Below are 22488 nucleotides of genomic sequence, written 5' to 3'. Positions count from 1 at the left end.
CGCTTTTCGACGACTATTTTGCCCGGCTCCAATCGACCTCTAAACCCGTCGTAACGATACCAGTCGACACATATCCACAATGGCGACCGAATTGACCGTCCAGTCTGAGAAGGCTTTCCAGAAGCAGCCTCACATCTTCACCAACGCCAAGGTCAAGACCAAGTCTGCCCGTCCTGGCAAGAACGGCCGGAGATGGTACAAGGACGTTGGCCTGGGTTTCCGTACCCCCGCTACCGCCATTGAGGGCAACTACATTGGTATGTGGTGATCTGATCTGGGTGGAGGAGAGAACCGAGCGACTTTGATCACTGTTTTTGTTTGATGTGCTACGTGCACCCGCCCGCCTTGGCTGATAGCCTTTACCGGTTGTGGCCTCTAATTCGCACATTGAAAGTGCTTGTATATATGGGGGACAATACAGAAGACAAATACCGACAAAGACACTGCACACGATAAGCCCTGACCGCCATTACTTTCGCCGCATTCAACGCGGTGCTTGTCGCAAAACATCAATCTCGAAACAGCTCAATGCTCCATTCTTTCAAAACTCCACCAACAAGCAACAAGCACATAAGACTTTCAGGCCTTCGTACTAACTTATATTCTCTGCGCTACAGACAAGAAGTGCCCCTTCACCGGTGAGGTGTCTATCCGTGGCCGTATTCTGACTGGCACCGTCGTCTCCACCAAGATGCACCGTACCTTGATCATCCGGAGAGAGTACCTTCACTTCATCCCCAAGTACGACCGTTACGAGAAGCGCCACAAGAACCTTGCCGCCCATGTTTCTCCCGCTTTCCGTGTCGAGGAGGGTGACCAGGTTACTGTTGGCCAGTGCCGGCCGCTGAGCAAGACTGTACGTGCCGACTATCCAGCTATAGACCTTTCGCAACAGGAAACATTAGAGGAGTGGTTGATGGAATTTGGCCAGCATAAAGCAGAGAGAGCATGAAAGGAAGCTTCTACCATATTCTCGGATCCTCTCATCTCCTTTTTTTGCTGCCAAACCTCTGCCAATTTTCCTGATGCTAAAATCGAACAACGTTAGAAACAATATGCTAACATCCATAATAGGTCCGCTTCAACGTTCTGCGTGTGCTTCCCCGCACTGGCAAGGCCGTCAAGAAGTTCAGCAAGTTCTAAGCAGTCAAATAAAAATTTCTGACATTTTTTTCTTTCCGGAGCAACGAGGGGCATGGTCTTTACACTAAATATGGACGGACGGCTTTTACGGGACTGCTACTGTTGCGTACTAAGGTGAAAATGAAGTGCCTAGGCGCTGGGTTCTTTTCAATCAAAAAAATGGACTTTTGAACAAAAGATGAAAACAAAAAACATTCGTATAACTCAAGATGGTCGTCCGTTTTATTGTAGTCATTGGTGCTGGGTTCCATGTACTCTATCGATGCCTCGATAAAATATGGGCATCGATAAGGGTGGTGTGAGATCAAGTGATCTATTGATATCAACGTAGCCTAAATAAGTAATGAGATGTATGGTATTGATGAAATCTCATATTAAAGCCTGAAATAATCATGAAAAGTACATTTGAAGCATGATATTGCTATAAACTATTTCAACCCTTTCAAAGACTGTAAACCAACCCTAGCTAAATGTCACGTGTCTATGACCCCACTATAAAGCCCACTCAGAGTTAGAGCTACTATCCAAACCCATGATACTTCAAGCTATAAAGCTGATTACTTTCACAACAACCTACCCCTTTCCTTTGTGCTCCCGCAAACAAAACCCACTATGGGCTGGCTCGGAAGCCTCTTCGGGTCGTCCAATAACAAGGATGACCCGCTTAAAAACCTCGACCCAAAGCTACGCGAGTTCCTCGACCGCGAGTCACCTATCAAGCACCAGAAAGCCGAAGCTGAGAACGAATTTGCCAGCACCAAGGACGATGCAGCTAGACGAAGGGCTGAGTCTGCTGCGGCATCAGCTGCTGAGTCGCAGCCACTAGCTGTACCACGTGAGAGCTTGTTCCCAGATGGACGCTACGCACACCTGTGGAAGACATACAAGCCGCTAAGCTCTATAGAGGACGAGGGTAAAACGAACAACGAGAAGATGGCAGATGTTCTGGATGGATATAAGACTCGCAAGGACTCAATTGGTCGGGCAGCGTTGGAGAACTGTGCAATTCAGCAGGAAGAGTGGATGCAATGCCTCAAGAACGGCTCATGGGATGATCGCTTGATGCTGTGCCGGACGCAGGTGCGTAAGTTTGAGCGGTGCTACAACATGCAGAACGTAAGTATAATTCCTAATTTTCATAGAGATGAGGCAGTGAAGAGAGAGCGAAAGAGGAAAAGAAGAAGAGGCATAGGCGACTTTTCGACGGCTAACCTCCCCATATATAGCGTTTCCTTCGAACCCTGGGATATCAGGCCGACCCCTCTCGTGGTGATGAATTTAATGACGCCATACAAGTCCACGCTGATGCGTTGTACGCACGGATGCTTGAGCACGAAGAAGCAGTCGCAGCTGCAGCTGCAGCCGGTCAGCCTGAGCCCGATTGGAAGCCCGTCGTGCCCGTCGTGCCCGCTCCGCATACGTCGCCAACAGGCCCAGCGGTTAAGACCGAAGAGGAGCAGAGGCAATGGGATGAGCGACTGGCAGCTACGCCTGAGGAAGAGCGGCCGTTTGAAAAGGCCGCCATGGAGGCCGATTTCAACGTCAAAGCCAATACGGCTGGCCGTGTGTCCAAGCTGATGGAGGATGAGGGCAAGGAGGTCGAAGCACGAAGAAAAGCAGGCAAAGCCTCGTTGACAGATCATATCTGGGCTTTATTCAAATCGCAGGCGGGGGGGAATGAGAAGAAGTAAGGCGGAGGAGACATCCATCGCATCGCATGTACGATTATGTAAATTACAGAGACCTTGTCAAAAAAAAAAGAGAGAATAACAGATCCAGAGACAGGAGAGGCTGCCGATGAGGCATGACATTGACTGGCATATATTCATGCAGAGATAGAAAAGCAAAGGGGTATAACTATCATCAGAAAACCAAAAATAAACAGAGCAAAGATAAAATACCAACCAGCCAAGTAACGAATCCAGGGATATCAAAGTACAACCGACACTACCACGACCCACAAAATTCTTACCGTGACTCCAACGCATGTGCTGCCCGTTCTAGGAACCGGTTGAACTCCCGGATCTGATTCAACGCACCTCCGCCTGGTCCCCTACTCGACGCCTGCTCTGCTACAGTTGCCACTACAAGTTCTAGATTCGCCAGCTCCGCATCGCGAGCCTCCGCGGGCGGCAGATCGGATGACATTGCGCCCCTGTCTAGGACGCTCTCGACAGCATGCATGGCAGCCGACATATCAAGTCGCGCATGCAGGTCGCGTGTATTCGTGTCATGCATGTCGCGTGCAGCATCCATCCGCAATGCTAGTTGGTCCTTTTCAGCACGCAACTGTAGAACCTGGGCACGTAAGCGGGCCTTGTCGGCCGCGGCACGGCGAACACGTTTCTTGAGGGTATGTAGTGCGTCAACATGGATAGTATGTTGTAGCAGGCGTGAGCGTAGTTCCTGTTGGAAGGCTTCAAGCGCACGTATTTTAGCTTTATATTCCTTCTTGGCATGAGGACCAGCGACACTGGCATCGGCCGACTCAGCAGCTGCAAGGAGCTGTGCGATGCTGTTGTCCAACACTTCTTCACAGACTTGGCTGAGCACATCGATGGTGTTGACACCACTACGGGATGTGCACGGGATTTTAGATATGGCGATCATCGTCGAATCGCCATCCTTGTCTGATTCCTGAGATGCTTTCGAGGGCGCTGAGAAGCGCTGGACAGCAATAGGAATTGTGGTTTTTTTGTCGAGATTTGAGAAACGGTTGAAGACGTTCTCAGGCTGTGTCTTTCTAGCTTTGGGAGCTTTGGAACGAGGTTTTGGTGGAAGCTGTGCCTGAGACTGAGATTGTGACTGCGATGGAGACAACGATTGCGCTTGTGTTCGTCGACTACGTTTTTGTGGGGGCTGAAGGTCTACTAGTTCTGGTGTTGGTGACGGAGACGGCGACAACTGTGCTTCAGGCACCTCGGAATATTGTGGTATAGAAGGCGAGCTTATCCGTTGTGGCGGTTCGCTAAGAAGAAGTTCCGGCGATTCATCACGTAATCTCTTATTCCTTGAAAGCACTTGTGCGGCTTCCTCATCAGCAATCGCCTCCGCCTCCTCTTCATCAGGGTAATCCACACGAGCAGTTGTGGTTGGCTCAGTGTCATCAGCTACCGGTAACATTTCAGGCGATGCCGGGATTTCTACATTCGACACTCTTCGTATGCGATCTGCATCAGGCGACAGCTCATCCACAGCCTCACTCTCCTCTGCGACTGCACCCGTGATGCGCGATAGCCGTGATGCACGTGATAGCCGTGTGCGCTGCCGGCTAGCCATACGCGACTTTCGAGTGAGTGGTGATGATGAGTTTAGCATCGCAACGGCCACGGCGCCCGAGTCTAGATCGTCTAGAACATGCTGTAGTCCAGCGCCAGACGAGTGTAGGGCAACGCGCTCAATTCGTCGCTGGCGATGCCCGCTACCTGGTGCATCAGTGGGACTTTCTGTTACTTCATCGATAATGACAGAGTTGCTTGGGTGAGGTGGAAGCTCTGGCTGTTCGTCAAGCGCAGAAGGCGTTACACTTTTGTTCCGTGGTGATCGGCGAAGAGGAGGCGATTGCCTGGGTGGTGATGGATGCTGTGGCTGTACAGACAGTGGTTCCGTTTCTCTGGTTTCTTCCTCCGTCAGCGCAGGCTCAGCCGCCTTTGCCGCCGTGTCTATTCGAGGCGGGGGTGTTATTGAAGGCTCGGGCTCCGGGGAAGACGACTCTTGGGATTCCGGCTCCGGTGCTGGTTCGTGCAATGTTGCGACCGGGAAACTTTCGGTGGGAAACAACGATCCAAACTCAAGGTCCTCAACTTGATGACGTCTAGAAACACCAACAGTCAGCTTCTCTGTGGTCTTGCAATTTCGGAGGTCTCCTCGCTAGTGACTTACTGGGCACCCCGAAGGCGCTGTTGCATGCGCTCAGCTCGAGCTAAGAGGAAAAACGCGTTAGCTAATCGGCACATTTAACACTTACAGCGAGAGCGCACTTACTAGCCATGACGTCCTTTTTTGCTCTGGTCAAAGCAAAATCAACTTATATTCTTGATCCTCTACTTGCTACAGCCAGATCGTGAGATTCTTGCTGATGTCATCTACCAAGTCCCAAGTATAAAAATAAAAGTATGGCGATGACGCGTTTAGGCGGGCTAGAACGCGTGGAATACCAGGGTAACACTTGATTTGTGCTAGAAGTATAGTGCCAGCATGGTATCTCCCTATCAGGAGGGGCGATAGCTTATAATAATTAAAGAACGAAGGGTCCACCCACTACTGAGCACTAGAGTCCCTGTGAAATTAATTACAAGAGGTCGAGGGATTAGTGCATCATTCTCTGACACAATTAACCCTTCCCATGGCACTCCTAGCAGCCGCGCACAATGTAACCCTAGTCGTCTCTTGTGCTCAACGCTCGAACATATTGCACACTTGCATCGCTAGAAGCCTCGGCTTATAACCCTGGTAGCTCTGCGTAACCCTACACAAGCTTTACCTATATATTTTGATTTCTCATCCAGAGATACAAGTTGCTCCTTCCTCCGTGCAACCCCTGACTTCTCCTGCCATGCCGCCTCCGATCTGGCTTCTGATAGGGTTTAGACCTGCTTGTGACCCACTTAAAGACCTAAAAAAAATAACGATGGGCCGGATTTCTAGATTTGTCTCGAACTCCGCTTCAGACACTCTAATTTATTGTTGAATCAAGTCTTGAGCCGAGGTTTAAATGGCCCAACAATAACGACGATATTAACGAAGGAACAAAGCGACATGATGTATACCAGTATAAAATGGACGTGGCCTGCCGAATGGCTGTCTGATTCAGTTAACATCTTTTGACCCGCTCGAACCACTCATTTCGTTCTCAATGTCCACTCAAACTCTTGTTAATACTACTCCAGCCAAGCCTAAGCTTGAGGCGTTCCCGGGATTTACCCGCATCACGGACCAAATCTACGTTCACAAGCCTCAGGCCACCAGGGCCTCCATAACTCCGACCTCCGGGCCCCGTGTAATAATTATCTATGGGTGGGGTGACGGACTTCCACGGCACGTATCGAAATATACCGACGGCTTCCGCACGCTCTTCCCTAATGCCACCATAATAGCCGTGCTTTCGCCCATTTTCAAGGCACTGACGCAGAGCTTGACTGCACGTTCGCAAAACATGGGCCAATTACTAGACATTGCCTACCCCGCCGATGCGACGTACACGGCTAGTTCACCCGAGGACGCTGTGCTTGTACATGCCATGTCCAACACAGGCGCTATAAACTACACAGCTACTATTCACGCATATAAGCAGCGGTTTGGCCGCCCCATGCCGTGCCGATTACTTAGTCACGACTCGATGCCAGGCAGCGTCAAACTAACGTGGGAAAATATGCCGCGTTGGTCGCGTGCTATGGCACTAGGCACGGCAGCCTTCTTCCCGTGGCCGTTTTTCGTGACTCAGGGTATTTGGGGCCTGTTTCTGGCCGTTAATGAGTTTGGTCATTGGATTGCGGGTGCTGAGACGGCGCCAGTGACAGCGGCCAGGTTGACAGTTGACGAAGAGTTTACAGATAAGAACATGGTCAAATTATTCATGTACAGCAAAGAGGATGAAATAATCTACTGGGAGGACGTGGAGGCAGCCATGGCACATAGTCTACAGAAGGGTTATAAGGTAGAGTCTGAGATCTTTACGGGTAGTGGACATGTCGGGCACATGCGCCAATCACCAGAGAAATACTGGAAGCTGATACAAGAGACATGGGAAAAGGCCACTAAAGCTGAGTAGAAAAAAAACAATGTATACACGCTAGACCTAGCTAGTAACATAATATGCAATAGGATAATAGACAAACAGGCTTGAAACGAAGAAACACAGGAAAACAAAGAACAAGAAAACCATGGGCATTACAATTCAAAAAACTCATTTTCAGGACGTGCGTGCTCCCACGTCATAGTGTCTTCTCGGAAGAAGTGGCTATAGTTTTGGGCAAACCCGAGTTAGAAATCACAACGCCCAGAGAGTGCAAGACGACAGGGAGTGACTTACCTATTGGCCCGCGTATCTGTTAGAGCAGAAACTCCAAACTCATCCACTAGAAGTCGTTTGAAGTTGTGTGGGATCATGGCATTGACGCCTTCAAAGGTCGTCTCCCACAGTGGGAAGATATCGGTGTCGGCATAATGAAAGCCGCTCTTGTCTCTGAGCATAGGTGCTGCACCAGGCGCACTCGGTCGCTCATAGCGGATAGCTGCAAGATCGATGTATAGACCGGTTTGTAAGTCGATCCACCGTGCATCAACGTGATTGGCAGTTGAGACAATAGTCGAGGCAAAGTGTGGGTTGATTTCGAGGCGGAAATGACGGCCCTCGGGCACATCAGGGTACTTGTAAAAGAACATGGTCATGTTGTAATAGGCCGCTAGAAATGAGAGACTATGAGCGGCGATTTGTAGGTCGGCCTCGGCGGTCCAGGGGAGGTTCTGTGCAGAGAGAAGGGGGGTCAGACGGGAGAGACAAAGGGAGATGGGAGTCGGAGACTTACATGTTGGCCCCACCACCACCCAAGAAGAGTGTTGTGCATTAGCCATGCCTCGATTCCGAGATCAGCTAAAGTTGACAAGCAAGTCTGAATGAGCACTTGCATTGCTGCCTTTTGCTGGGCGTAGGGCAGCGGCTCAGAGGCAAAGCGGGGATCATACTGCGGGTTGAACCTGGAGAGAAAGGTGGTTAGGAGAGGGCTAGAGGCCGGGAGTAGGTGGCTGACACATACGACGCTTGTTCTAATAGTTGTTAGTAGCTGAGCGGGGTGTTACACAAGTCTCTATGGTTGTGGTTGTGGCTACTTACTAAAGTACTCGTGCTCTGCGCTGATACTTGAAAGTGATTGCTGAGAATCTTGGCGAGGCGGGATGGTGTTTGTGATCGCCGCAGCTGAGACTGAAACAGCCAATAGCGACGACGTCAAGATCGAAGTGGGTTTCATGGCGGGAGAGAGGGGAGGAGCAGAACTAAGAGGACAGTATAGAATGAGATATTGTTCGATACTATTAGGTGCACTGGTTATGTATATTACAAAGAGGGTGTGTTAGACACAGAACTCACGATGGGTATTGGAATAAAAGGTGGCACTGTCGTCTCTATATACATGCAAGCTTGCAGCCCAACTACGTTAGCCACACGCGGCCATTTCGTTTCCGAAACAAGTTCCTGTCAAAGTGCGTGACATGGAGGCTTGATGTTGGCTAGGCTCTTCACCCCTGCTTCTCTTGTCCCTATGGCTAACAAAAGAGCCCCACAAAGGCTTGCCGCGTACGTAGACCTGGACCATCCTTTCTCTTTCGATATCTTTTTAGGGGTCTGGCTGTGCACAAGAGCCTCAGGAAGTTTGTTTGCTAGTTCATAGGGTGGTAGGGGGCGCATATACAGCAGAGAAAGGCCGCGTCATCAGGTGAGTAAACAAAGTCGGGAAAAAGCCAAACAGAGTAAGTTGTACAGTGCTCAGCGCCTAGTGCAGCCAAGGAGGGATACCCAAGAATTTGCTCTAGGAACAATTTCTGTCTGGAATCCCAAACCAAACTTACGTATTCTGGTAATCATCGTCATCGAGGCTCATGCGCTCCGCTCCCCTACGACGCAGTATTTGCATATTGTGCCACAACCTGCAGCCACACGCTCGCCACAAGGATCCGACTATGGCTGCAAGCACCTGCCATCGTCTGGCACCAGGTGCAGCCAGCCTATCTCTATTTTTGGGAGGTCTTCGCCTTAGGCCCCCCACTGTGAAATTGAAGTTCTCCACTTTTTCGCTTATGTCATGGAGCAAGCTTGTAATTGAGATCGCAAACAGAGCGGTATTTGCTTAAGCCATACTAGACCCTAGAGGAAGCTTTGTTCTAATATCAGCTAGGCTGTCGTGTGAGCGAGTTTCTGAAGTCATCAAGCAAAGCAACCACAGATTCTTCTCTTCACTCGACTTTTTTTCTGGTCTGATTTGTCTGATTCACGTTTCTTTTTGTTTTGTCCTGTTCCAGAATTGGCCTCTTCACCTTTTTTTTCCTCCCCAAGTCTGTGCGCACGTATTTGTGGCTCACTGTTTGCCTTGGCTTTCGTCTTTGCCTTTCTTTGCCTCTCTTCTCTTGTCTCTTCGGCCTATTTTCATTATTTGCTTTATTTGCTTTACGTGTTACTTGTTACAGATGCAAAATATCGCAGACCAGTCAAATTGTCAGATAGCTGGTTAGACTCCTTGCCACATAACCTGTCATCTATTCTGCCCGCCTTACCTTTAAGGCTCTGATTTCTTTTTTCGCCTCCCGTCTCTAGCATCCGTCTTCCGACTTTCGTCATCTCTTCGTCACTTGCTGTCGACACCAACCGACAAGCTTATCTCTCGATACAACCCCAAATACCGACACCTCCGTCGCAAAACTTCACATCCAAATACACAAGCCGCCATCATGGCTGTCTTCAATGCACGTCCTTTATTCCCTACTTCTATCTTCTGCTCTCACTAACCCGCCTAATAGCTCTTTCGAATACTTGGCGACATCTCACATGCCTCTTCAAAATGCATCCTGATAACGGCCATTCACAGAAATGCCAGCGCTGAAGGTTTGTCCTCTCTCTCATCGCCTTCTTAGTTTCCCATCTTCTGCCTGAAAATGCCGTGCTAACAAATTTACTCACCTCATGCAGGCGTCTCCCTCATCAGCCAGATCTTCTATGCCCTCGTCTTCCTCACGCGATACACCGATCTTTTCCAAGAAACATATCTATGGAACACTATCTTCAAAATATTCTACATTTTTTCGTCGTTATACATCGTTGCCATCATGCAGTTTCACTTTCCCCGCACCCGCGAGCTGGAACTATCTTGGAAGCTTGGCGGCATCATCTTTGTCGGCTCGCTAGGTTTGACACCATTTGTCTATTGGTTCAGCAACCACCCTAGTGGGCATTTCTTTATCACCGTAAGATCAGACAGACTCTTGACCTCTTCCATATTGATCCTAGCTGACCTCCATTTGTTCTTTTCTCTAGTCTCTGTACGACTTTTCTCTCATTCTCGAGTCAGTGTGTATTCTGCCGCAGTTGCTCCTGCTGCGCCAGACCAGTATCCCCACTGTTATCAACTCATTTTATCTCCTTGCCCTGGGCGCATACCGTGCCCTGTACGTGCTCAACTGGTGTGTCCGCAGTCTAGACAAGGACGACTACCCGCTCAACCACGTGTCTGTCTTCTTCGGCATTGTTCAAACCGTTTTGTACGCCGACTTCTTCTACGTCTACTATAGCCGCCAGCGCGTCAAGCTCCGCAACGGCTCCATTATTGATTCTGAAGACATGGACCGTGGCTGGATCATCAACCGTCTTTTTGGCCACAATATCGAGCCTCTGGCTCACAATGATGAGGAGAACCCACGCTCCTTGCGCCGCAATGGCGACTTGAGTGTAAATGCTGGCAGCCACAGCCAGTCAGCATCAGCTTCGCGCGCCAAGTGGGGCTCTAGAGGCATCTCCATCAGCGCTGACGATGACACTCTAGCACAGGCCGAGGGCAGCACCCGCGATCACCTGAGCCGTAACGTTGACCCAGACGCCAAGATGAAGGATCCTGATGAGCTGGCACTTGCTCTCGACGACGATAGTGACAACGAGGGAACGAGCAATGGACTAGGTCGCGATGCCTCGTCGGATGAGGAGAGCGATGATGACACATCGCCAGCCGCAGCGAAGAAGCCTTTGACTGGTGGTAGTGGCGCAGGAGTTAGAAACGATGAGTGGAGGGATTAGATCTTGGAGAGGGGACATGCGATTGTCAAATAGATTCTGTGGAAGCGATGGTATATTTCGACACAGAAGTTGAAGGTGTTATTTGTATAGTATGTGCATTGAATGGCAGTCTGCATTTTTTAACTTACCCTAACTAGGACTAAGACTAAGAGCTGTGAATGTAGCAGATATGGACGCGATAAGTTGATTGCGCCTTAGGGTTGACAATAGGGGTTGGTTAGCTATGACGTTTAGTCATCGTAAGTGGGGCTGTCGCCCAATCCTTACCCGAATTCTAACTTGCCGCAAAACTTGGTCCTAGGCCTTTTTTCAGCCTTGCTAGGGGAAGCAAAGCCTTGTTCTAATTTTTTGTTCAGTAGGAGACAGATGACAACTAAGATGGTGGACAAGGAATAACTGACGACCAAAGACCGACTATAATTGAGGGAAAGACAACATTAATCAAAGCGACACCCGGCAGTCAATTAGAGAATCGAACATAAAGCGCATTATCAATATAAGACGACCTGAGCTAACTCGCCTAAGCTGTTAACGATCAAGCAAGCAAGCTGGCGCAAAATAACAACAGGCCTTTAGGCGGAAGCTGTGCAAACAACGGAATAACACATACATATACACACCACAGTACACATACGCATCCCCACATCGAACCGGGCTCAAATGGCCGATACTATGGACCTTGACACTGCGCCTGTGGCTAGCTCTGTTGCTACAGGTGCCAGCTCGGAGATGAAGACACATGAGGGCGCCACAGCTGTGCGCTCGATTGAAGGGTGGATCATCGCTGTGTCAAACCTACACGAGGAAATGGATGAGGAGAGCCTTCTGGACCAATTCCGCGAGTTTGGCGAGATCAAGAGTATGCACATGAACCTGGACCGGCGCAGTGGGTACGCAAAGGTGAGTCTGAAACTGGCCAGAGGGCGAGGAAAGAATGGAGAGAGAATGATAGTCAGGGAAAGGGGAAGGGAATAAGTTCTCTAAACAAAAAAATGGATCAAAGTTGCTAATACCACTCATCTACTTACTAGGGCTATGCACTGATTGAATACGCCACTCTTGATGAAGCCCGCCAAGCCATTGACAGCATGCACAAGGAGAAAATGCTCGACCAAACCATTAACGTTGACTTCGCCTTTGTGCGTCCACCGCCCGGCATCAAGGTATCCGGCACTGCAACCTCAAACGGCGGGCCCCGCGGTGGGCCGAATCGCGGCCGCCAGCGGAGTCGGAGCCGAAGCCCGATGAAGGAACGGTAGAGGAAGGTGCTAGGTGATGAGGCGGGTGTAGGGAGGGGAGAGGGAGGAACAGGATGAGGGGATGTTTTCAGAGTTACTGTCAAGCCTAAAGTTCAAGAATGGAGAATGGGAGATGAAACGAGAGCTCTAGCACGGGGACAAATCGTACACTCAAACAGCGAGGTCTGGACGAAAGGGCGCAAATGATGCCAATAGATCAAGTTTGTTTTAGCCGGCCGGCATATACACTCACGGGTGGAAGAAAACAAACCGGCTAACCGACTTTTACGCCACGGCGTGGATATAAATGCACAAGTGTAAGCAAACATGCCAGACGCCAAGTGCCAATTATACATACATGTGCATATACATGCGTTTATTTTGATTCTTAATTCCTCAAGCCTGCGTCGACCGTTCGACTGCTTGGGTAACCGGCTCTTTACTACTCGAATCGCTGGAAATAACCAATGGTTCATGAACCCGCTGGCTACAGAGTTGGAGTACGTGGTGTGTGGCCACACAACCGGCTACGTGGCGTGATTTACTCGTCTAGGAAAAAGAGAGATGGGTAAGGGCGAGCGAGGGGATATCCCCGGGCTGCGTAGCATTGGATTCCTCTCGCCTCTCTTCTTCTGGCGCATCCCCGTCTTGCTCTTCCCCCGACTCGATCTACTAGTAGTTAAGCATCCCACGAAATTTAGTAAAAGCCAGCACCCGGTTCTGTCCGAATAGCAAGGGCTCTTTCTGCCGGTCTTGGATCATGTATGCTATTACGATGTGATACGACAGGGCATGGTTCATTTGTCATTGTTCTCATCCTCGAAGCTAGCTAGGGTTTGACAGTCCCGGAGTTTCTACTTTTGGACATGGAAGGTGAGAAAGAAGGCTGGACTGTATTTGGTGCTCATTTTTCTTTTCTTTTTGGAGATATGTCAAGGACGTTTGTAATGTTGGAGAACTTGACATGCCATGGTAGGGCATGGTGTAAAGCGACCTGGTCTAAGCTGATCCGGACCTGACCGAAAAAGATGCAATCTAACGAGCCAGGTTGGGGAAGAGAAGATGCAAGGCTGGCGCGTAGTAACAGTGGTCGTAGTTATGAGGATCGCAATAGTATGGGGAATGGGGTAGAGGATGATGGCGACAGAGGGATTGCAATAGTATGGGGGATTTTAAGGAGAGTGACAGGGAAGAAAGATGTTGGAGATAGGATACCAAACCCAAGGGTCAAGTCTCTGGAGAGTATAGCCTAGAGTAAAAAGAGACAAATCTGCAGGAAAATACACGCCAAAAGGAATAAAAGCCTACGACGTGTGATTCGTAGCCATCGGGTAATATTACTAGTCTAATAGGCTAAAAAAGAGCCTTCTTTCCGGAAATGAGTGCCGACGGGAAAGACAAATCAAGTATTTCGAACAGACAAGGCAATCAAAGCATCGGCCAGCCTGCGAGTGAGAACATCAGGCAGTAAGCAAAGCTGGGACCAATTCGCGTTTCTTAGCAGATTAGAGGATGATAAAATAGCAAGAACAAGGAGAAACAAGAAAAGGATAGGGAAGGAAAGGCAGAAGGCAGAGTTGGGCGAGGATAATTGGCAAACGAGACAAGGGAGAGTTCCCCGGGAAAACAAGCTCGAGCGCCGACTTTGGCGTATTTGCGGGGGAGAAAAGGACAGCACAGTGTACTAGGATGGGGCAGGACAGAGGAGGGAGTGAGCGGTAAACAAAAACGGTAGACGACAGGGAGTCAATATAGACAGGGATGTACAGGGTCTAGTCCTGTTGTTGCCACAGATGGAGAGAGGGTTGAGCCTGAGACGGGTCTGAGAGGATGGCTCGAGAAGGCCTGAGATGGCTTGGGCGAGGGCATTGAGAGAGGGCCTGAGATGGGCCCCGAAGCAAAGGCTATATAACCATAGTTAACTCTCATAAGGCGAGGCTATACAGACAAAAGGAAACATGCTAAGACGGAGAGAGGCAGTACACAATACTTGGTACAGTGATAGTGATGTTCGAGGGGCTATACATGTACAGCACACGAACGCACATACCCAGGCAAACACGTAGACGTGGGTGCGGAGTTTAGGGGGGCGCGTTTCAAGCGTGTGATTGGCAAAGAGACTATACAGATGAAGGAAAACACCATGGGCGGCAAGGGTGCAAAGAAGGTAGAGAAGCTCGTATGGAGTGTTCCACCAGATGGTTATCTCAAACCAAGCTTTCTTTACAGTAATGGGCCGAAGACAGCCCGACAGGGAAAGCGGGAGGCAGAGACAGAGACAGAGACAGTCAGAGTTAGAGGCAGAGACAGGGACAACGGAAGGAGAGTCAGCCGAGCCGACAGTAGGATTTCCCTAGTATATTCTGGATGTCTGCGTACATGCATGGCGTTTAGTCAGCAAGGCCATGCATGCAGACTTTGCCAAAAGGTCCTCGAGCATGGCTCGCGCTTAAAGCCAAATATATAAGTTTCTGGAAAGTTATCCTGTGACACACTTAAGCGGGGGGCCGACGATGCAGCGTTCGTCTGCTGGTCGAGAAGACAGAGAGGCTAATTTAGGGGTAGACACATAGCCAAGACAATAATATAGCCAAGACTCATTTTGGGAAGCAAGCTTTAGAGTTGGAGAAGCAAAAGAGAAACAATTCTTGGAAATAAACGTTGACGAGGAAACGCCAAGAGAGCCAAGAGAGGACCTGACATGTGTAAGTGTATGTAAGTAAGTAATACTATGGGTGTGTGAAGGTGCTTTTCCTAATTAGGACGGCAAGGCCTTCCTTCATGCATTAATACGTTACCTCATACAGGCAAAGCTCGCGCACACTTGAAATGATGAAGAAGAACTTGAAGAAGGCAGAGAAACCCCCTAGTAAGAGCGGACGATGACGACAGCTGCAAGATAAGAGGCCATAGAACGGCGATGAAGCAGAATCGGGGGGGGGGGGACAAAAGCGGAGTACTTGTGCACATAAAGGATAAGGGAAGGAATCTTACCCGGCCAATAATCTAGAGACATACAGGGTCGCTTTTGTTATCTTGTTTGTCAGGAGTAGGGCATGGGTCTTTGTGAAAGGTCCACTTTTGAGGGTTGAGGTTGAAAAACAGGAAAATTGAAACAGGTAATTACGCAAAGAGAATTCAGATTTGTGTGTTGAAATGGAAAAAGAAAAAATGAAGTCAAGTTCGCAGTTTGGTCAAGATGACAATGCCAAAATGAGCCCCAAGCATCGCATCGCGATCGCGGAGATGCGTGTGCATAGATAAAGAGGTACACGAAAAATATACTCAATCATGAACTTCATGCAGAACTCAATCGATATGCACACAAACACTCCGCTTGGCATGCAACCTCCGTTGCGGTCAACGTCACATCGCAGAAAGCACGTCGGCGTGTCTTTGGTAAATAACCAGCAGCCCCCCTCCCTCCTCCGTCCCCCCAGCACTCGGCGAGACATTAGTTATCAACAAAACCCACTAGATACGAAATGGTGGATGGGGAGGGAGGGCTAGCCAGGAAGCACGGAGATTAGAGATGTGGCCACTGGGCTAACAGCGAATGGCCCTTTGTCGGACCATCACAGACCTCCGATTTGCTAGACCGCCTACCCTACAAAAATTTATCAGGCTCTTCCCCCCACGGACTTATTACAGGGCCATAGGCAGAACTTATCTGCACTACGACTCTATAGCTCTCTCACCCGCTCACTTGGGCGGGGGCTGTTGGTCAGTAAAAAAAACAAGCAAAACTAGCGCCTCGATCACTGTCATCGCGATAGATGCAACAATACAAGATATAGATAGCATTGTACACAGGTTGACTCCAAATCTAAACGCGCGAATCCCTCCTGTCTTCTGTCTTCTGTCTTGGCGTCTTTTTTTTTTCTTTCCTTTTTCTGTCCTTGTTTAGTTTCTTATGGAGGCTTGACTTGACTTGGCTTTGCTTGGCTGCTTGGTGTGTCTTGGAGTGCCGGTGCTTCATTTACCCCAATTTCTGTTATTTTCCAATCACATCCTTAACCAGGGACGCTATACCATATATGGCTGGGCTTGGCTTTTTCCTATCATCTCTCATTTCTCGCCTCTGCCTCACTAGCTTTACGATACCCCGCGTTTTGCCCCCCTCTCCCTCCTAAGCAAGCACAGCACTAAGCAGGGGTGCACGGATTCAAGCTTCTTTTCTCCGCCTCTTTTCTCCGCTTGTTTTCTCGCTTTGGCTCATATTTGCCGGCGTTTATTCGTTGACGCCCCCCTTCCGGCTAGCTTCACGCTACACAGACCACACATCGCCCACTAACAACCTGCAATTCAGTCGCAAACTACCCAAAAAGATGCAGCAAACTTGGTCTAAAACCACTCATCTCACGTCATTCAAACACGTCTATGGCCTAGTCGTTTACTTGTCGTCTGTCCGTGCTATAGTGGCTGGCTGCCTGTGACCAATGGCCTCTTGCACCTATCGCGCCTAAACACGCCAACATCCATTAACTTGCTGGCTAGGGATGTACATTTCCGTCGATCGTCCTTGTTCGTACTACAAAAACTGTCAGGTATATAAGGGTAGACAGTGATCCTCCTCTGGGCTTTTTGATTTTCTGTTGATCACATCATTCTAGACCTTCTACAAACTCGAAAACAAACTCTACTTCCGTCTTCGGCGGTTTTCTTTTTGCTTCCTACGCATTTTGCTCTATCAGGCTTGTTTGCATTGGTCAATCTGTGTTGAGCGCGCTATTGGTCTTCCTGTTTTCACTCCCATCTTTTGTTTCTCTTGTTCTTCCTATTCTTGTCCCTGTTGTCATTCCTTCTATTCTCTTTACATACAATGATTGAGCCAGCTGACCCTCTTGCCAAGGGCACTTTGCCTACAGCTAAGCAGGCTTTTAGAGACCTCTTTATTTGGAAGCAGCGCGTTGTCGTGACTAATGAGGCTGGCGAGACTCAATGCGAGTGGCACGATCCTGACCCTATTGCCAATCCCTTCAAACTTTTCGCTGCACTCGACCTACGTGCTTGGATTAACTTCTTTGTTGGCTTTGCCGCTTGGACTGCCGACGCCTTTGATTTCCACGCTCTAAGTATTCAGACTGTTAAGCTGGGTCATTACTATGGGCGCAGCAAAACTGATATCACCACGGCCATTACACTGACGTTGTTGCTGCGCAGTGTCGGTGCTGCTCTGTTTGGCCTGCCTGGTGACAAATGGGGTCGCAAATGGCCTCTGGTTTGTAACATGATTATCCTCGGTTTGCTGCAGATTGCTACCATCTACTGCAAGACTTTTGGTCAATTCCTTGCCGTGCGCAGTCTTTTTGGTCTGTTCATGGGTGGTGTATACGGAAACGCTGTGTCAATGTCGCTGGAGCACTGCCCGTAAGTCCTCACTTCAGACAACCCCGATTAGTCTGTAATAAAGACTACTTGCTAACGTCTCATTTGTCTAGTGCCGTCTCCCGTGGTCTTATGTCTGGTATTTTGCAACAGGGATACTCTTTCGGTTACGTTCTTGCTGCCATTGCCAATCTTTCTGTTGGTCCCGGAACAGATACTTGGAAGACTATTTTTTGGGCTGGATGTACGTATTCATAACCTGTACCTGACTATGATACTTCCTTTTATAACCTATTGCTAACTTGGGTTTTTTTTCTTTCTAGCTGGCTTGTCTATTGGCGTCGGTCTTTTGCGCATTTGTTTCCCCGAGTCCCAGCAGTTCATCGAGGCCAAGAAGAACAGCAGTGCCAAGGCTGGCGACCCTGGTGCCTTCTGGAGAGATACTAAGAAGATGCTGCGCGAGGAGTGGCGTATGTGCGTCTACTGTGTGATCCTAATGACCTGGTTCAACTACTTTTCGCACACCACTCAGGATTCGTACACTACCTTCATGTTGACCCAGAAGGAACTTAGCAACGATGGCGCATCTCGTGCCTCTATTCTTATGAAGACTGGTGCTTGTGTTGGTGGAACTATAATTGGCTATCTGTCCCAGTTTGTTGGCCGTCGCCGCGCTATTGTTTGCTCGGCCCTGGCTGCTGGCGCTCTTATTCCTGCCTGGATTCTGCCTACTACTGAGCGTGGCCTGTCTGTTGGCGGTTTCTTCCTGCAGTTCTTTGTTCAGGGCGCTTGGGGTGTTGTTCCCATTCACCTCAGTGAGCTGTCGCCCCCAGCCTTCCGCTCCAGTTTTTCGGGTATGACCTATCAGCTGGGAAACATGATCTCTTCTCCCTCATCACAAATTATCAACGCTATCGCTGAGAGCAACTTTGTCCGCGCACCTAGCGGTGACCGCGTCGAGGCTTACGGGCCAACCATGGGCATTGCCACGGCAATAATCGCCATTGGTCTGGCAATCACCACCATCTTTGGCCCCGAAAAGAAAGGTCGTGCCTTTGAGCATGCTGTTGCCGGCGTCACTGAAGATGCCGGTATTGCTAAGGAAAAGGATTTGCAGTTCTCTGACGAGGAGAAGGGCGCGGGTATGCAGGAGGAGAGAATCTCCACGCCGAAATCGCATCTCCACGGGACAACAGGCATGACACAGGTCAAGCCTTGAAAAAAATAGGTCAAAGTAAAGAGAAGAGTTGGATAATGTGATGAGTGATATATATGAGGTGTTTAATTAACAAGAACCTTTGCATCAACAAGTTGCTTAATTTATATGTGTTTATTCATCTAAATGAGATGGTGTCACCATGTGCTCTGACTATATAAGAACCACACTGTTCGTATGTGCTACATGGCAGCTATACTGGGGGGAAGGGGACGATTTATGGAAGATTTAGAAGTTCTTTGAGCAGATGAGTACAGGAAAATCAGATCAACGTTTCACTTCGTGGCATTGTGATGCTAGGAAAAGAGACCTAGGTGATCTCTGAGTAACGCGTGCGAAGTCCAAGGGATTTTCTACTGACCACTAGGGAGAGGAATATTGGTGAATTTGATTGCAAGTCATGATATACATGGCGCTTCAATCTGCAATCTAGTGATTTAGATATTTTCCTGAAATAATTTGAGACAGGCACGAACTCTAACTCGGAGTCCTCGGTCGTATCACTTAAGGGCTTGTTGCTTCTACACGAGATAAACGTCGAACGGCTATTTAGTAAGAGCGGGTTCCATCACAGTCTTAGTTACACGAGGTAACAGAGAAATGAGAGAGATAGAAGACAGATTGCTTGATTGAAAGCACTGGACAGAATCTATAGAGCCGGTAACACGGGAACATGAAAATATAAGCACAACCAAGGTTTTTGGAAGAATGTCATATACTGGCTGATTCTATCCTGACACTGTTTTTGCACTGATATCAGCGTCAGACACCTGTGTCTCAATATCGGTATCTGCCTTAGGCACAGGAGGGTTCCTCCAACTCTCGGGAAACTCCTTCTTTTCGTTTCCCAGGACCACTAGAAAGAGAAGGTCAGTTACGACATGGACAGAAAAGCATTAATGAAGACCAACAAAGTACGTAGATAAAGGGAGGATCAAGAAGAAATAGAAGGATACAAGATGAAAATCATTTATTTTTTGGAAAGTACTCACATCGATCAAACAGCCAATATGACGACATAATTAAGATAGGTAGCGAAATCATGCCTCGAGTCCATTTGCCCGCCGCCTTCTTGTACATGCGCTTTTGCACTTCGAGAGGCTGCTGCGAGTATGGAATGCTTTTTTCAATGACGGCGACAGCCGTGGTATGGCGCTTCAGTGAGTCTGTAGTCTTGTGAGGTGCCTCTGCTGGTTTTCGGGCTGTAGCTTGAGTAGATGCAGTAGATGCGGCACTGCGTGGCTTGTACTCTAGTACCACGCTGTCCTTCGACACTGGCCCATCGCGAGTTACTTTGGGTTGTGATTGTAGCTGTGTTTGCGGCAGAGGCATCTGTGACCCCGTAGCATACATGCGCCGAATAGCAGGAGCCCAACGGGGAAAGAGGCTGCTCATTGTGTCTATCTGAGGACTATACAGCAAGTCGGGCGAAGGAGACGCGAATGATATGAGGAGATGTGGCTGAGTGAGTATGTGGCTGAGTGGGTGGCTGAACAAGATTGATTTGCTAAGTAGCACTCAACTATCACCAACGGAGTGGGCAGGCCGGTATGAAATAGGACAATGGCTCCTTCCTTCCCGCTTTTCACGACTACCCCAACAGTGCTGGCGCCACACAGCCACAGATGAAAATGCCAGCCACACTTAACAAGTATATATCTACAAGCATTATTTACCAATCCCACTAGAATTTCGTAGTGAAAACTTCCATCATCATAGGAATGGCTTTTCGCGTTAGTCAAGCATATAAGATGTCAGCATTTCCAAAAACTCAGCCTTAATACCGGATGCCTCTAGTATTTTTCTGATATTCACCTAGGCATCAGAATGTGTTTAGCCTAATCACTATACCCTCTATTCCCCCCCTCTGTAAAGGCCCAAACATAGGGAACAGGACGCATTCTATGAGGGGTGTGTCACATCTCAACTCAGCCATCCCGGCATCCATAATCCCTGCAACAAAAATCTTCCCTCATCTACTACGTTTTGCTCTATTTCCCTTTGTGTAAGCTTGCTTTTTATAAGGTCGTAGCGTCAATTCTTAATATCCCTACTCTCGTATATCTCTGCTCAACGGGTGCTATTACCACCACATCCACCGTGGCCGCTGTTAACATCGTTACTACTGTTATTACTATTACTAACCATAAGTATGTGTAGTAAATTCTGCTTTCATGAGTCCGACCTTGCCTTCTACCCCCCATATAGCGGTAAAATAATACTGGCTCTTGGTCTATGTAGTTATAAGGCCTGCAAAAGACCCGTGCTCATTCCACCTCATCAGCTTGAATGGCAAGAGTATGGGGTTGCTTTTATAACTTCGTGCTTTAGTAATCATATATCCCGGGCTATACGCAGATGTAGCATAGTCGAAAATAGCTCAGCTTGGTCAAGCATGCACGTATATCATTGACTGAATGGCTCGTCAAGATCTAATAGTGCAATCTCTACTCCTCACTCTCTAACTTGTCAGTTCTGATTGGTGACATACGGTGCATACTGAGCTTTGTTCCATCAACAGTAGTTCAGCCACCTTAAGAGGATCTATGAGAGTGAGAATCAATCTTCATACAATCCTGAGAAGTAGATTTTGGAACAGACTTTAGAGCAGGCTTTAGAACAGGAGAGAGAGAAGTTTCCAAGTGAGTATCCAAAGTTTTCGCTAGGGGAGACTTCAAACCAATTTCTAAAGCATTCTCCGCAATCTCCTTGGCAAGATTGTTATTGTACTTGATGACAGAATCATCTACAGAACCAATAGTAGCGTTCATATCCTTCGGGCTTGGCTTCCTGACGAGAACATGATGGCCTAGGCAACAGGAACTGGCTTAGTGGAGTCTTCCATCTCACGTTCCTATCTTCCAGCAATAATTCTATCAACTTTGGATTTAGGTACTACTCTGGCTGCCAGCCAATATGAGAGAACATTTCCTAGTTTGGATCATCAGCAGCCATTCTAATCTCACCCTCGAGGCTTAGGAAACTTGAGAAGTTGTACATTGCCACCTATATGCCACATTGTGTTGCTTTGGCAATATGAATGCTCAACTTCAACCCAAAGTTTATCTCTCTGTAAAAGGTCGAGAAAGGAAAACATATTCCGAGATTGAAAATCATCGTTTACAAATACATGCTAGTTAAACTGTAGAAGTTTTGATGTTTCCAAAGAGACAGACATTGTAAGTGAAACTAGGATAAGTCGGAACTTGGTGCTCATATATTAGAGCGGCCAAGCACTAGGTAAGCGCGATGCACACGGATTGATATTTTTATACTGAGGGCCCCTTGCCCTTGGACGAGATAGGATCCGCCGATGCTTGGCTGAACGTCAATCGACACCAAAGCTCAATCAATTGTAGCAAAAGAAAAAAAAAAGAGGAACAACCATAAATATTTGCAGACCACTCTTGACGTATAGCTATAACATGCTAATTGTACCGAGATGAATGGTAAATCAATTTTCGTATTGTCTTCATTGTTAAGCCACACCATATGTTGTGCGTGCTAAGATCTGAATTTTTTGAAATTCTCTTCTTCACAACAGTCCTCTTAACACCAGGTACCAAACTAGGCCCATTAATGAGACGGGTCTTGCAGTTTGAGCTTGGCATATACGGGGCTTGTATGACTTCGTTAGATAGAACGCACGCTAATAATGCTATTTACTGTCTGGCTGAACAGGATACATCGTGTAACACAATTGAAGCCTGTGTAACCTTCCGTTTTTGAATTATGGAAACATCACGTCTAGATATCCGTTGCATATCAATGCCCTTAAGAGAAGA

General features: G+C 48.3%; 9 protein-coding genes across 9 annotated transcripts; 6 read left to right on the top strand and 3 right to left on the bottom strand.

The window, feature by feature from the left end:
• Window positions 1-79: 79 nt before the first annotated feature.
• On the top strand, window positions 80-1143 carry HOO65_030488 (40S ribosomal protein uS17; the record flags this gene model as incomplete). Its single annotated transcript, XM_071002296.1, has 3 exons — window positions 80-257; window positions 618-856; window positions 1075-1143. 3 exons carry the CDS (start codon window positions 80-82, stop codon window positions 1141-1143), a joined length of 486 nt encoding a protein of 161 aa, XP_070860167.1.
• A 612-nt stretch (window positions 1144-1755) lies between these two features.
• Window positions 1756-2834, top strand: HOO65_030487 (autophagy-related protein 6; the record flags this gene model as incomplete). Its single annotated transcript, XM_071002291.1, has 2 exons — window positions 1756-2259; window positions 2370-2834. 2 exons carry the CDS (start codon window positions 1756-1758, stop codon window positions 2832-2834), a joined length of 969 nt encoding a protein of 322 aa, XP_070860166.1.
• Window positions 2835-3111: 277 nt separating this feature from the next.
• On the bottom strand, window positions 3112-5134 carry HOO65_030486 (AT hook domain-containing protein; the record flags this gene model as incomplete). The annotated part of the gene is made up of 3 exons (XM_071002008.1): window positions 3112-4957; window positions 5026-5065; window positions 5128-5134. 3 exons carry the CDS (start codon window positions 5132-5134, stop codon window positions 3112-3114), a joined length of 1893 nt encoding a protein of 630 aa, XP_070860165.1.
• An 864-nt stretch (window positions 5135-5998) lies between these two features.
• Window positions 5999-6913, top strand: HOO65_030485 (PaxU protein; the record flags this gene model as incomplete). The annotated part of the gene is made up of 1 exon (XM_071000430.1): window positions 5999-6913. The coding sequence occupies one exon, from the start codon at window positions 5999-6001 to the stop codon at window positions 6911-6913; it is 915 nt and encodes a 304-aa protein (XP_070860164.1).
• Window positions 6914-7032: 119 nt separating this feature from the next.
• Window positions 7033-8774, bottom strand: HOO65_030484 (mannosylphosphorylation protein; the record flags this gene model as incomplete). The annotated part of the gene is made up of 6 exons (XM_071002087.1): window positions 7033-7102; window positions 7175-7608; window positions 7671-7839; window positions 7899-7908; window positions 7976-8136; window positions 8710-8774. The coding sequence occupies 6 exons, from the start codon at window positions 8772-8774 to the stop codon at window positions 7033-7035; spliced, it is 909 nt and encodes a 302-aa protein (XP_070860163.1).
• Window positions 8775-9960: 1186 nt separating this feature from the next.
• HOO65_030483 (ER lumen protein retaining receptor) lies at window positions 9961-10921 on the top strand (the record flags this gene model as incomplete). The annotated part of the gene is made up of 2 exons (XM_071002319.1): window positions 9961-10098; window positions 10169-10921. 2 exons carry the CDS (start codon window positions 9961-9963, stop codon window positions 10919-10921), a joined length of 891 nt encoding a protein of 296 aa, XP_070860162.1.
• A 660-nt stretch (window positions 10922-11581) lies between these two features.
• Window positions 11582-12180, top strand: HOO65_030482 (uncharacterized protein; the record flags this gene model as incomplete). Its single annotated transcript, XM_071002410.1, has 2 exons — window positions 11582-11821; window positions 11953-12180. The coding sequence occupies 2 exons, from the start codon at window positions 11582-11584 to the stop codon at window positions 12178-12180; spliced, it is 468 nt and encodes a 155-aa protein (XP_070860161.1).
• A 4801-nt stretch (window positions 12181-16981) lies between these two features.
• HOO65_030481 (major facilitator superfamily transporter) lies at window positions 16982-18706 on the top strand (the record flags this gene model as incomplete). The annotated part of the gene is made up of 3 exons (XM_071002088.1): window positions 16982-17529; window positions 17601-17731; window positions 17811-18706. The coding sequence occupies 3 exons, from the start codon at window positions 16982-16984 to the stop codon at window positions 18704-18706; spliced, it is 1575 nt and encodes a 524-aa protein (XP_070860160.1).
• A 725-nt stretch (window positions 18707-19431) lies between these two features.
• On the bottom strand, window positions 19432-20098 carry HOO65_030480 (uncharacterized protein; the record flags this gene model as incomplete). Its single annotated transcript, XM_071002398.1, has 2 exons — window positions 19432-19559; window positions 19696-20098. The coding sequence occupies 2 exons, from the start codon at window positions 20096-20098 to the stop codon at window positions 19432-19434; spliced, it is 531 nt and encodes a 176-aa protein (XP_070860159.1).
• Window positions 20099-22488: the final 2390 nt, after the last annotated feature.

This window comes from Ceratocystis lukuohia (assembly GCF_044167205.1).
Source record: "Ceratocystis lukuohia strain C4212 chromosome Unknown Supercontig3_pilon, whole genome shotgun sequence".
In the NCBI taxonomy this organism is placed as follows: domain Eukaryota; kingdom Fungi; phylum Ascomycota; class Sordariomycetes; order Microascales; family Ceratocystidaceae; genus Ceratocystis; species Ceratocystis lukuohia.
This window is presented reverse-complemented; position numbering and strand designations above follow the sequence as displayed.